We start from the raw sequence: 13,189 nt of genomic DNA, 5'->3' as shown, positions 1-13,189 counted from the left end.
TGTATCATGATTTTCCTCTTTGAATCATTACCCTCTGTTAATATTCACTCACTAGTAGGTTGTCAGTGGATGACAATTGATATTATCAGTTTAATAGTTTAAAAATAATATCTTGTTCTTTGAGTGTGAAATGTCAAAAATTTACCATTTTTAAGTCATTTCTTTCTTGCTTTTAATTTATGTATTGTAAAGATTAAATAATAGTGTATTTTTCAGGTAGAAGTTGTTTTCTAAAAATTACTTCAAAAGTTGAGACAAGTGATTGGTGTTTTGTTCTGGTAAAAATTTACTCCTTTTGGAAATGTTGTGATACATTTATTTGGCAGACCTTTATTAAATCCCTTCCAGTACAAGGTGTTAATTGCTGAGAATTAAAAGAAGAAAAGCATGCTTTCTGCCTTCAAGAAGCTTATAATTCATGCAGGTAACATATGTAAACATAAGTTTATATTTAATACAAATATAATAGTAATATTATAATGCAAAGAAATAAATATGAAAGTAAAGCTGTAAACAGTGTGCAGGGAGAACACGAAGGAAAAGTGGTTAATTCTGATCAGTGGAATAAAGGGAAGACTTCCTGGAAGAGTTGACATTTGAGCTGGGCATTGAGGCATGGGTAGAATTTCACTTGAGACGGCAGTAAAGGACATATGAGGCAGAGGGTGTAAAATATAATCAGAACCACAGGGGCCTGAGAGCGCATGTCATATTTGAGAGCAACATGTCTTGCAGATGGGTCGGTGTGTGATGTGCCAGGGTCATGGGGTCAGGTGTAATGGGAGCGAGGCAGAGGGCAGTAGAAGTAGTGAACCTAGAGCACGAAGGGATCAAACAATTGATGATCGATTAGTGTGTGTCTGGCTCTGTGTTACTTTCCTTCTCATACACAGATGATCGCATTTGATTTACGTAACAGTTTTGTGAGCTATTAATATCACCATTCGAAATGGAAATAAAAGGTCAGGGAGCCTAAGTGATTTCCCCCAAAGTCACAAAGCTCGTAAGAGGCGGGGCCAAAACTCAAACCTAGGCCTGAAAGTCATGCTTTTTTTCCCACTACTTTCCTAGGTTGAGCTAAGAGTATAGAAAGTTGTAAAAACCACATTCCAATGTTTGGAATATTGTGTACATAGTGCTTTTTTTCTTTTCTTTTTTTAATGAGTGATATTATCTGACTAGTGAAGATACTTCTAGTGGCAGAGCAAGGAATGAGTTGGAAAAAGATATTGCAAGAAGTGAGGCAAGATGGAAGACTCCTGCAGAAATCCCAGCAAGACATGGAGAAGCTGAGCTACTGAAGAGGTGGTGGAAATGGAGGGAAAAGAAGTGGAAGAGGTTTTGAGAAAGAATGTAAGCTCTTAGTAGACTGATGGTCTGAAGGCAGTGAGGAGGCCTAGATTAGATTAGTTGTCTCAACTTTTTAAAAATCACATACTCTAAATAGTTAAATACTTTTGAGCATGAATCCAGTATGAAAGTTTTAATATTTAACCCCCTCTCCTGTGGATTTTTCTTGTGCATACTCATTTCAGGGATCACTGGAATTAACTAAGAAGAATGGGTGTTCTGGGAGGTTGGCAGGAGGAAAGAAAGGGTAGAAGCGAATTAGAGTTTGGTTTTGGACATGATGGGTTCAAGATGCCTAAAGTAGTGCAGTCCCTTGAAGATGCTTCATACAAAGTTGGAAGAGAGTCCTAAAGATTATAGAAGGAGAACAATACCAAGCTTATGTTCTGGTGGTTGATTGTTTTCGTGTTTTATCATTTGATTCTCAACTAAATATTTACAGAGTTTTGAAACTGTTATACTTGGTCTAAATTAAAGAGTATTCTTCACATAAATCTTTTGTGTAGCCTAAAACATGAAGGTCTTTTAGACTGTAGTTCATTCACCTATTTAGACTTCTCAGAATATTCAGGGGTATCAACCCTAAACGTGTCTTCCAAACAGAGATTCATCCAAAGCTCAGAATGTCTTTACAAATGGCTTATGCTTTTCAGTGACTTTCTCAAAACTATAATTTTCATTTCCTTCTGGCCATCGCTCTCTTACTGAGTTAATACCTATAAGGCCTAACCCAGAATACTTTCAATTTACTAAAACCCTCCAATTATATGATTAAAGGCACAAATGCTGGTTGATGTTTTTGGTTTGGTTCAGTTTGGTTTGATTTTAATTACGAATACGTCAGCCAACAAAATCTTTTATCATTGATATTCAAACCATGTTTCCCTTTGGGGAAGTAGGGATGAGAAACAGCTGTAGTTCCTCTACATTTCATGAAATCCAATTAACTTTTGTCTATTTTCTGCTCAGTGTCAATATCAGTATCCTTGATGAATATTTATTGAAGGCCCGAGGAATAGTAGCACTCCTGTAAGCTGAGCACATGCTGATGTGGAAAAGCACCTCTTCTCTTTTATTGCTTATTGGATAAAAGGCACAAAGGACTTGCCAGACTAGGTCACGTTCACAAAATGAGTCTTTGGTGCATTTGGGCAAAATAGATTCTCAGAACAAGTACCTGAAAATGGAAACCTTCCTATTGGAGGAAATGACAAAGCAAAATCGAATCGATGGGTCTCCCTGATCTTGACCCTGTCTCTGTTAGACAGCAGGGGGCAGCTGCATGAGATGTTAGTGCTTTTGCTGCCTCTTCTCTCCCCTGAGCTCTGTACACAGCAGCTGCACAACTGCCTGGACGGACAGCAAATTTTTGAGACTCTGAGATACAAGATTAAGGCCTTGAACACAATCACAGTATAGATTTGTGGTTGATAAAAATTACAGTATCTGATTTTACATCTCACACATATCATCCTGGTCTCTTGTTTTTAAGTCTTTCTTCCAGAGAATTTTTGAGAAAACAGATATTTAGGACTGTTAGTCACAGAGTAAACCTTACAGTCTCAGGATGTTTATAGTTGTTTTACAGGTAGTAGCAGGATGGTCCAGGAGACAGGAGGTGCTGTGCCACATAATGAAGAGTTAGTAAATATGAATGAGTGATTACTGCCATCCCTTCAAGAAAACAACTTGTTTCTGTAGCTTTTCAGTGAGTTCACAGTCTGTTGCTGCTTTGTATTTGGCCAGCGTGCAACAGCACAATTATTGTAAGAGCAAAGTGATTAAAGCCTTTTAAGACCTTTATGACCTTTAAGACCTTTATGACCTGCCATTTTAATATCGATAAGTACTCAGAGACTAACCTATTTCAGGCCCTTCTCTTTCCCTAGAACAGTTTTGTTTCCTTTTGTGTTGCCACAGAACTCTGATCATACTCATCCTGACACTTTTGCACACTGTAGGACACACCCACTAATGAATAATGAAATGTTCTAAGCAGTAACCCAATTGTAAAAGGTCGTGACCAGCATTTTATTAAAAAAGAAAAGATACTGAATAGGGTAGATTAAAAAATACCACAGTGTGAATCATGTATAGGAAGAGTAGTGTTTCATAAAACTTCTGTTTCACTTAAACATGTTTGTGTATCCTGGGTTTGTAATGGAAAATGTATTTCTTACTGTAGGTCATAGTTAAAATCCTGTTTTGAAAAACACTTCATTGTAGCATGAATCACGTCGTCATTTAATTGTTTTATAAATCTGTCCGCTTGAAAAAAGGAATTGCATTTTCTTTGTCTTTTAATTCCTAATACCTAGGACAGATCTGCCTGACACAGGTGTTTAGTAAATGTTTGTGGAATGAATGAAAGAAAGAAACGAAATTCACTTAACTTCTCTGAGCCTTGTATTTTTCATAAATTAGAATGTCACCCGCCAGATCTCAGAGTGTTAATGTGAAGAGCAGCTGAGATAATGGATGCGAGAGTGCTTTATGTAAGTACGATGTGCAGAATAAGGATTATTATCTGGCAAAAATTTTGTTATTGTTGGGCAGATAAGCCTCAGGAACTCCTGAAATCCTAAATCAGTGTTCTAAAGATGACATCTTTATTGCAGCACTATTAATAGTACTGTATTATCATCCCTTTTTAGGTAAAAAGTTAGGAGACAATCTTCAAAAATTAAGTATGTGCCTTTTCTTTTTATTTTTAAAGTTTTTATTATGGAACAGTTCAACATACAAAGTAGACACAGAAGATGGGCTTCTGTGCACTCAGCTCTACCTTCAACCAAGCAGTAGCAACTTGAGCCAATTTCGTTTCATCTGCATCCTTTCCTATCTCCCCCTTTCCACGTTACTGTGAAGCAAAGATGCACTTCTTTTCTTCTCTCCCATTCCTCTCTCTTCCCCGACCCTCCTCCCTCTTTTGTTTACCTTTTCAAGTATGTAGAAATATTCTTAACATTCTTTTAAAATAGAATCATTAGTACCAAGCAATGCAGGTTGGGAGTTTAGACTAAAGTACTGTGGTACCGTGTGTGAATGAGCTATTCTCTGACAGGAACTAGCAGGTAAACAAGATATTTTATTTCCCAAGATTTTCATCCGATGGTGACCAACTCCATTGCAAAACAATGATCACATTCCAGAGTCCTAAGTAGTTCTGGAGGCTTAGTTACACAATCACCAACTCTGTCATCTTCTTCAGAAATGTGACCTTACAGCAAAGTAAGGAGTCTGAAGTATGACAGGTCACTTTTTAAGTTTTTTGAAGTTTTGTTTTCTATCATGTAATAATCCTCAAGCTTTTGACCTCTAGCTAGGCAACAAAAAGTATCCAGCTGAAACTTTTGGAATACTGTTAAAACTATAATAAACTGTGCTTTAAGACTACAGCCCAGGGTTATAACATGCCACTCAGCAGTTAAAATCCACTTGGAATCCAGAAAAGAATTTTTAAAGCATCACTTATATTAGTTTATATTGATCTTTGTTTGATTTTTATAATTTTGTGATTTGGCCCTTAATGTGATAAAAATACAAATCCACATAATTTTAAACCCTAAAGATATTTAATTCTGTCAAATTTTATTTGCCTAGAATTTTTCTTCCTTAAAGTCAAATGTAGAGTTTGTTTTGATTTTGAACAAGGTATTGCTAAGTTTTGCCCACTGCAACCATTGAATAGTCAGAAACTTTGCATGTCTCAATTGTTTTGAGGTTTTATGTGTTCTTGAAAAAATGTTTCCAAAATAAAATGAATATAAATGCACTTTTATTTTAAAATATTTCAAGCCATATTTGTACTAATACAAGGAGGTTGCCTTATACCCAAGAGGGGAGGGTTGTGGGTTGAGAGTGACAGAGAGATGGAGGAGGTGAAACTCACATGGTAAGAATGTCACAACTCCAAAAATGTTGTAGATTGCACATCTAGGTCAGTTTCTGTCAGGGACATCACCATTCTTCCAGTCTTCCCTGATGGAAACCAAGACGAAGTCTTTATCTTTTCCTCTTTCATTCTCTACATCCAATAAATAGATCTTTATTGATTACTTATTTAGAAAAATCTCCGGGCTTTATCTTTTCCATTCCCGCGACCAGGGCATCAGTTCTGATCTTTATCAGTGTACATCTGGACAATTAGCATTTGAGAAGAAATGAACCGATCCATTTTGACCATGCCATTGTATGTACATTTAATTATTAAAACAGTCCTGTGAGGTAGGACAGTTATCTGCATTTTTCAGATTGTATAAACTAGGTAAGCTCTTTCAAGTATATGATATTGCTAAGGAATCTCCTTGCTCTGAGTCTTTCTCCCCCTGTAATGCATTCTGTGCAAGAATACCAAGATGGTCTCCCTAAAATGTGACTCTTAATTTAATAACTTACTTAGTAAAACCAATAGTTACTGATGTAGCACTTTACAAATTACCAGGGACGTTTCACGTTTGATTTCATTCTACACAGACTAGTCCATGAGGTTAATGTTACTCATATTAGTACTTCATAAAGTAACCTGTAATGACTTCTGTTTCCCATCACGCCAATTTTAAACTCTTAATATTAATGACATTCTACATTTATGCCCTGGCTCTACATCCATTTAATCCTGCCTCTTAATGTAAACTGGAGTTAGCTTTAGCCAGGTGAATGCACTTCTTTATGGTCCTCTCTGGGTACCATTCTAATTTCTCCCCTGACGTCTGCTCGCAGCACAACTCTTGTTCACCAAGCCCACTTTCCCCCCACTCCTGCCCTCTAACTTAAACTCTACCAGTCCTGCAGGACCTGTTTCAAGTCCTACCTTTTCAAAGAAGCCTTCCCCAATAATGTCTGTCTTCCTGGATGTTTTTAGTTCTTATATCCTTTGTCGTATATGTTTGCCCTTGAATAGAATTTTAAAAATTTCCCCTAACTATAAAAGTAGTATATGCTTCACGTACAAATATTATATAGGATGTTTGAAAGGGAAAAGATCACTCCTGGCTTCCCAATTCCAGTCTGTAGAACTAATGTGTCTTTAGGGTCGTATTTCTGTGTATAAGCAAGAATATCCACAGGCACATACACACACACACACACACACACACACACACACACACACACCCCTATTTACACACATGGAGATAGCTATAGATTTAGATGTATTTTACGCACCTACACCATCCTACAGCATTTTTTTTCCCACTTAACGATATATCTTGGAAGTCTCTTCATGTCAGTGAATATAAGTGATTTCATTTAAACATATATCTTTATTGCCTCAAATTGTTTCATGTCAATTGTTTTATACCTATACATCTGATCTTCCCTCACAAAAAGAAAATGGAAACTCCTCAAGGGCAGGAGTAATTACACATTCATTCTCTTTTCCAATCCTTTACTCTTTGTTCTTTGTACATTTATTGCATATTTCACTATTCATACTGTGGGAAATCCAAGATATTTACTTCTCATAACCCCTAAGGAGTTAAGATCTAGTAGATAAGAATCTACATTTATACACAGAACTGTAACACAGGAAGAAATTGAGAAGTGACACCAATTTTTGTTACTGGAAATATGGCTGATTAAGTTATTTGAACAAATTATCTTGCTGAAAATTATTGAAACTGTTGAATATGTATAAGAAAACATCCTCAGAGCAGCAAAGACCTGAAAATCTAAGGAACCATAAGGAAAAGCAAGAGTTCAGCGAGGTTTTTTTTTTTTTTTTTTTTTAGGGTTAGGGTATTTATTTATTTATTTTTTACGTCAGTGAGAGTTCTTTAGAGAACTAAAGCTGCTTTTACCCTGAGGACATTTGCTGATCCAGGCAAATTTGGACTTTGCCTGCCTCACGGGTAGTAAAACTACACAGAAAGCTTGTAAATGGCTAACATAAAATTTAGCGTTTTGGGGGCGGTGCAGAGTTTCTGGGGTACTCAGAATTCTCTGTTTATTCACCTGGTGGGAGCTCTGTGGGGTAATTTATTTTCCAAACTGAGCGTATTTGTTTTGTGTACTTTTCTGTATACATGTTATAATTTATAAGCAAAAATTAAACATAAAAGAACAAGTTATAAAACAATAATATGATCTCACATGTGTGTATATTACATAAATGTATATGTGCATATATTATATAAATAGAATGTGTAATATATAAATTTCACACATTGATAAAATATAGAAATTTATGTTTATATATGCGTAAAAATATGTGTGTTTGGGGGATGCAAAAGTTTGTGTGTGTGTACGCTTTTCAAATACAGAGAAAAAGATGTGAAAGAGTATTCTCCAACTACTGAAGACAACCTCGAGAGGTAGAATGGAGGGGGGAGAAGCGAGAAAGGAACTTACTACAGTTTGTGCTTCAAACCACTGTTGTTACATTTTTTTTTTTTTTTCCGGTATGCGGGGCTCTCACTGTTGTGGCCTCTCCCGTTGCGGAGCACAGGCTCCGGACGCGCAGGCTCCGCGGCCATGGCTCACGGGCCCAGCCGCTCCGCGGCACGTGGGATCCTCCCGGACCGGGGCACGAACCCGTGTCCCCCGCATCGGCAGGCGGACTCTCAACCACTGCGCCACCAGGGAAGCCCTGTTGTTACTTTTTTAAAATAATCATTATTATTTAGTATATTTTAGAAATAGATTTAAAAAAAAATGGCTTCTGTCTCTGCCCCTTATATATAAAAGTATGCTTTCCACCGGGCTCCATACCACTTGGCAAAGTACCTTTTTTTCTTTTTTTTAAATGTCTTGTTCCTTTGCTAGACTGTAAGCTCTTAAAGGGAACAAGACAATTTTTATCTTTGTATTTCTTGTATCTAGTTAATCCTGGTATATAGGAGAGGATCTATAAATGCTAGTGAAAAATGAATTAAAAGTATACCTTAAGAAGAACTTAGGGCTATAGGTGTCCAGTAGATGTGTTTCCTTAGAGGCTCTTGTTACACTTTTGAATATTATTTTGTATCTGGCACAGCAGTGGGCATAAAGTTGGCACAGTGAATACAGGTCGATTTGAATTTAACTGACACTTTGTGGAACCTGTAGGCAAATGTGGAGTCTACCATGTCGTGCCCCTCTTGATCCCAGAAAGCTGGAAAATGAAAATACTCTCTGAAAATTAAACTAAGAAATTAACAGCTAATAGATTAAAGCCAAGGGAGGCAATGTGATCTTACGAGACATAAAGACTCCTTGGGCAGAAAGATTTGACTGTAACCTAATTGAGGGTATTGACATCTTTAAAACACACAAACATATAAAATGTCCATCAGAAGGGCATTTTCTCTGTCTCCAAAACAGAGAAAAAGAAAAGCTATTAATGTAATTGTCATGATACCTAACAAAGCACTGTCTGACCAGTAGCACCTGCCAGGTTGAGGCAAGCATCCAACCTGCCTGGCAGGTGGATAACCCTGTGGTACAGAGCTGCAGAGCCTCATGCCATTTTGCACTGGAATCCTGCATAATTAACTCCACTTGCTCTGCTTCCGTGCACACCAAGCTTCCCTCTGGTAATTTGCCTTCCCAAGGAGATAATTCACTATCAGGCTGGTACAGACTGATGCAGATTCAGTATGCCTGATTCTTCTGGTGTCCACTGTAAATAATAAAGTCGCCTTCTTTTTTTTAATACATCAGTGTCTTGTGAGTTTTCTTAGCATGAGTCTGCATTCCTGGGTCCAGTCAATGAGAATCGGGTATCAGAGTCTGCAAGGCCCATCAAGGTAAATACTACCTTGTGGGCATCTGATGGAGCGGACTGCTGGATTTCCCAGGTGGTACCCATCCGTGTCGTCTTGCTCCATGTTCCCTTTCCATTCCACACTTCACCAGAAAAAGTCTTCCCGGAAGTAACATGTTAAGAACATCTTAATAATGTGCACATTTCAGCTAGAGTGTACCAAATAATATTATGTCAATGACAGTAGACCCTTATCCTCTGGGTGAGTGTTATCTGTTTGGTTTTGTAAATTTCACACCTGTACGGATGAATGGAATGTATATTGTAGATGTCACATGGTGAGGACCCCCAACAACTCATATCCAGTTCTGGCTTCACAGCCTCTTCTGGCTTCACTTCTGGCTCTCATCTCATTGTCAGCATTGATCCTGGCGTCATACTCAAGTCACTTCCTAACCTGGGTCTCTCTTGCAGCAGTGAAACCTAAAGAAGATGGAGGACACAATGATTTCGACCAGATTAAGGATAAGGATGCAAGTAGAGCAGGCAATGGACGAGGTTATAGAATTTTTTTCTTCCATTCTCATCTTTCTCTCTTTCCTCAAAATAGTCCCAGTAGCATTTGAAAGGGTTTCAGAATCCCACACACTGCTATGGAAAAAATAAAGCACAATTTCTCAGTGCCATGTTCCGCTTACCTATTTCAAAAAATCATTAACAGCAGTGTCTTGCCAAAAAGGATATCAGAGTAGATAACAGGGCAAAACTCAACTACAACTCTTAAGTGAATCCTGGAATTTTTTTAAAATTGATTCTTGCATCAAATAAGTACACGGTTAGGTGGCACTTTGATAAATGGTAATTTTTCCCCTTTCTCTCCTGTTCCTCCCCTTTCACCCCAACTTCCAGCTAGAATAATTGATCACTAAATTTCACCATACATTTATCAGGGATGTACCCAGAGCAATCCTCGTTATCAATCTGATTTAAAATAATATATCTTTTATTAGTAGATTAGGACCTCACAAAGATTTCAGATAGCGCAGGTAAATATAGAATCTTTAAAAGACTTATTTTGTACAAACTTGGTTCTTTGAAACTATTGTTTTGACAATCACAATTTTGTCCATTTTATACAGTGGAGTTCTGCAGCAAAGTAAGACACTATTGGATTATTGTGTTAAATTCATGAGGCTCCTGTATCTGTATATTACTCAGAGCTGTTCTTGTAGACTGATGTTAGATGGGATGGGGATGAATTGCTTTATAGGTTTGTGGGCCATTCCTGATTATTTAGAGGCTGATTAACCAGTCAATGAATTCTTCAGGCCTTTTGACCAAATTCACCATCCTCTGGCTTTCATTTTCTTTGGATGAAAGATGATGCTACCGAGGAAAGGGTCCATTTTTCATCCCCACGTGAGCAAGGTTTGTTTCACAGCCAGAGGCAGCTTGAATGTAAGATCAGGTTTACACTGTGTACCCTACGGTATTGGAAGTTAGGCTGGGTAGCATCGAAACACTCAAAATCAAGCCTATCGTCACCTCTGAAGTACTTGTCCTACTTTAGTAGATTAGTAACAACATGTTATGACATGAAAGTTTGCATTTTCTAAAGCAAAACAGGCAGTATAGTATGTTATATGGTGATATGTGGAAATACCACCCCCCCCAAAATAAAAAGAAAGAAAGGAAAATCATATTCCCTAGCTTCATTAAATGTTAAATTAGTGGGGAGAGGCTGACCGTAGTCAACATTTATAAAAAACACCTACAACTCTCAAAACTACCTGTATTTTTCAGAACTTAAGTACATTTCCTTACTTTACCAAAGTGCATGATATCTTGGCAAGATTCTTGCAAATTTTGAAGTGCATAAATTACCCTGAATAAAGACAAAGGAGCAGAGTGAGCCAGAGACAGATGGTCACCTGAATAGTAATGAGCATTTGACCTACTCCTCTCCCTGCCCCTCTTTTCTCATAAGCCCAGGCCGCTGCCTTCCTTTTTTCTTTCTTTCCTTCTGTTGAAGGTCAGTGTCTAGACAGGGATTCACTGGACAGAACTGCAAAGACAACTAGAGTGGTGGGACAGAACTATCCTGAAGTTAGGCAGCGTTATGGCAAGCTGAAGATGCAATTTTCAAAACTACAGATATCTTCAGACTTTGACATCCTTTGTGATGAAGCGCTAACCTTTCACACGCTGACTGCGTAAGGACCGTATATAAAATGGCAGAGTAGACAGAATTTCTTTTTCATTCTCTGTTCTACCTTTCTAACTTCTTTTTCTGGCATCCTCTGGTTTTCTTCAGTCCTCCTGCAGCTGTCTAACTTCTCTGATTCTTGTCCCTTTTCAGTAAAAGGTTCACCATAAGGCTTGATATCATTAAGTCAGTCTCTGGGTATATTTGTCTGTGTTGTGTGTATGTATCAACATTTTGTTTTTGTTTGTTTGTAATATAATTTAGAATATTCCTTTCTAACCAAATAAACTCCAACGGTAATATTTCTTAAGTTTCTAGAATTATTGACTCCTTAGGCAGTCTGAAAGTTACCCTCAAAAATGTATATACACATAGAATGTTGGGTACAATTTCATGGTGTTCATGCCCTCTTCGTACCTGTTTATGGATCCCAACTGGGTTCAGAATCCCTGTCCCATGATGAAAATTCCAGTTATCTACTTGCATGGTCACTGGTGATATTTGAAAATATATTCATTCACCAGATGCTCATCGAATGCCTACTCTGTGCCAGGAACTCTGCAGGGCATTGAGATACAGTGACCAGGACACTGGCGCACCCGTCAAAATTTACAGTGTAGCTGAGGAGACAGACAAGTAAACAGACAACTACAATACAGAATAGGTGCAGCAGCAGGGAAAGTACAGGATACTTCAGAGAGCACGTAAGATGAATGTTTAATTCAGTTTTGGGGCATCAAGAAATTCTCTTTACAATGATACCTGAGTTGTTCTTCTAAGTAGAAGGAATGCTATGTACATAGTCAAGAGAATTATAGACTTATATGCCTGTTGAGAACTTTACGTTTGATATTAAAGGGCCTTAAGTTGAGGGATGATAAGTACTGCTATAACTGAAAAAGATAACTGACTGTAGCATGGAGAATGGGTTGGGGGAAGCAGGACTGGAGGCTAGGAGACTTCAGTAGTAACCAGTAGACACTAATAGTGACCTTAACAGTGCCGGTGAAAAGAAGAGGATGAGTTGAAAGGATATGAATTAGAAACCACAGAATTTAGTGATTGAATTAATTCCTTCAACAAATATTTGTTGTGCTGCTGTCTGTTGGACACTTTGTGAGGTATGGTGGTGAATTGTAGAGACACCATCTCTGTCTTCAAGTCTAGTAGTCATGACCTCCAGGCTTCTGGATTGGACAGTTCAGTGGATGGTGATGCTGTCCTCCAGAGATGGAACAGACGTGTCTCCGACTGAAGGTCCCTAGACAGGAGAAGTGCTTCTTCAAGCTATAAGTGCACCTGCTGAGATCCCAGGATGTCCCTGCAGTTGTGAATTGCTGTGTCTAATGAGAGACGTTACTGATGGTAGAATGTTTCCATATGAACAGTATTTGGGGAGAGACTTGAGAACCACTGATAGAGATGACAGTTGGAGCCAGGAAGTGGATGAGATTACCCAGAAAGAGTGTATTGAGTGAGAGGAGAGGAAGGGTGAGGATTGGACCTGGCAAAACAATGGAGAAAGAAGAGGAACCCAGTGAGAAAGCCAGGAGTATGTAAAGTGTGTTCCTAGATGGAGCCAGTGGAACAGATGGGAGGAGTAGCAGTATGGCAGCAGCAGTCAGCATCAGGGTAGGCTTCTGGTTCAAGATGATGACCTGAGCTTACAAATTACATTTCACACGTTCACCACCACCTTAGCTAAAGGGAATCATGCATCTTCACATCACAGGTAGCCAGCAGAAAATAATGAAATTTTATGCTATGTGAATTATATCTCAAGAAAGCTGTTATTAAGTGAAGAGAATAATAATGATGAAGAATTCAATCTTTAAATATATTCTAACAAAATTGTTGTATTTAAAAAAAGAATAAACTATAAGCATCACATGTGTGCGGGTGGGGTAGAGTGGAGTGAGGGAGAAGATGTTATCCACAAAAGAAGGAGA

At 38.1% G+C, this 13,189-nt stretch overlaps 1 protein-coding gene across 5 annotated transcripts in view; it reads left to right on the top strand.

Annotated features, from left to right (window-relative positions):
- The window catches only part of NSMCE2 (NSE2 (MMS21) homolog, SMC5-SMC6 complex SUMO ligase), a 224,646-nt gene that overhangs the window by 109,795 nt on the left and 101,662 nt on the right, over positions 1–13,189 (top strand). Inside the window, exon 5 of one of the 5 annotated variants that reach the window (XM_079902455.1) lies at positions 9,509–12,598. The exons of 3 other annotated variants lie outside the window; for them this stretch is intronic. In XM_079902455.1, the coding sequence (XP_079758581.1) occupies positions 9,509–9,660 (152 nt within the window). In that variant the 3' untranslated portion in view covers positions 9,661–12,598. Of the gene's footprint in view, positions 1–3,774; positions 3,817–9,508; positions 12,599–13,189 lie in introns of those variants that run through there. One more of the 5 variants, XM_079902456.1, reaches the window with a different exon arrangement.

The sequence above is a fragment of the Stenella coeruleoalba genome (assembly GCF_951394435.1).
Source record: "Stenella coeruleoalba genome assembly, chromosome: 17".
NCBI classification, from domain to species: domain Eukaryota; kingdom Metazoa; phylum Chordata; class Mammalia; order Artiodactyla; family Delphinidae; genus Stenella; species Stenella coeruleoalba.
Note: the sequence above shows the minus strand (reverse complement) of the source record. Positions and strands in the feature narration are given on the sequence as shown.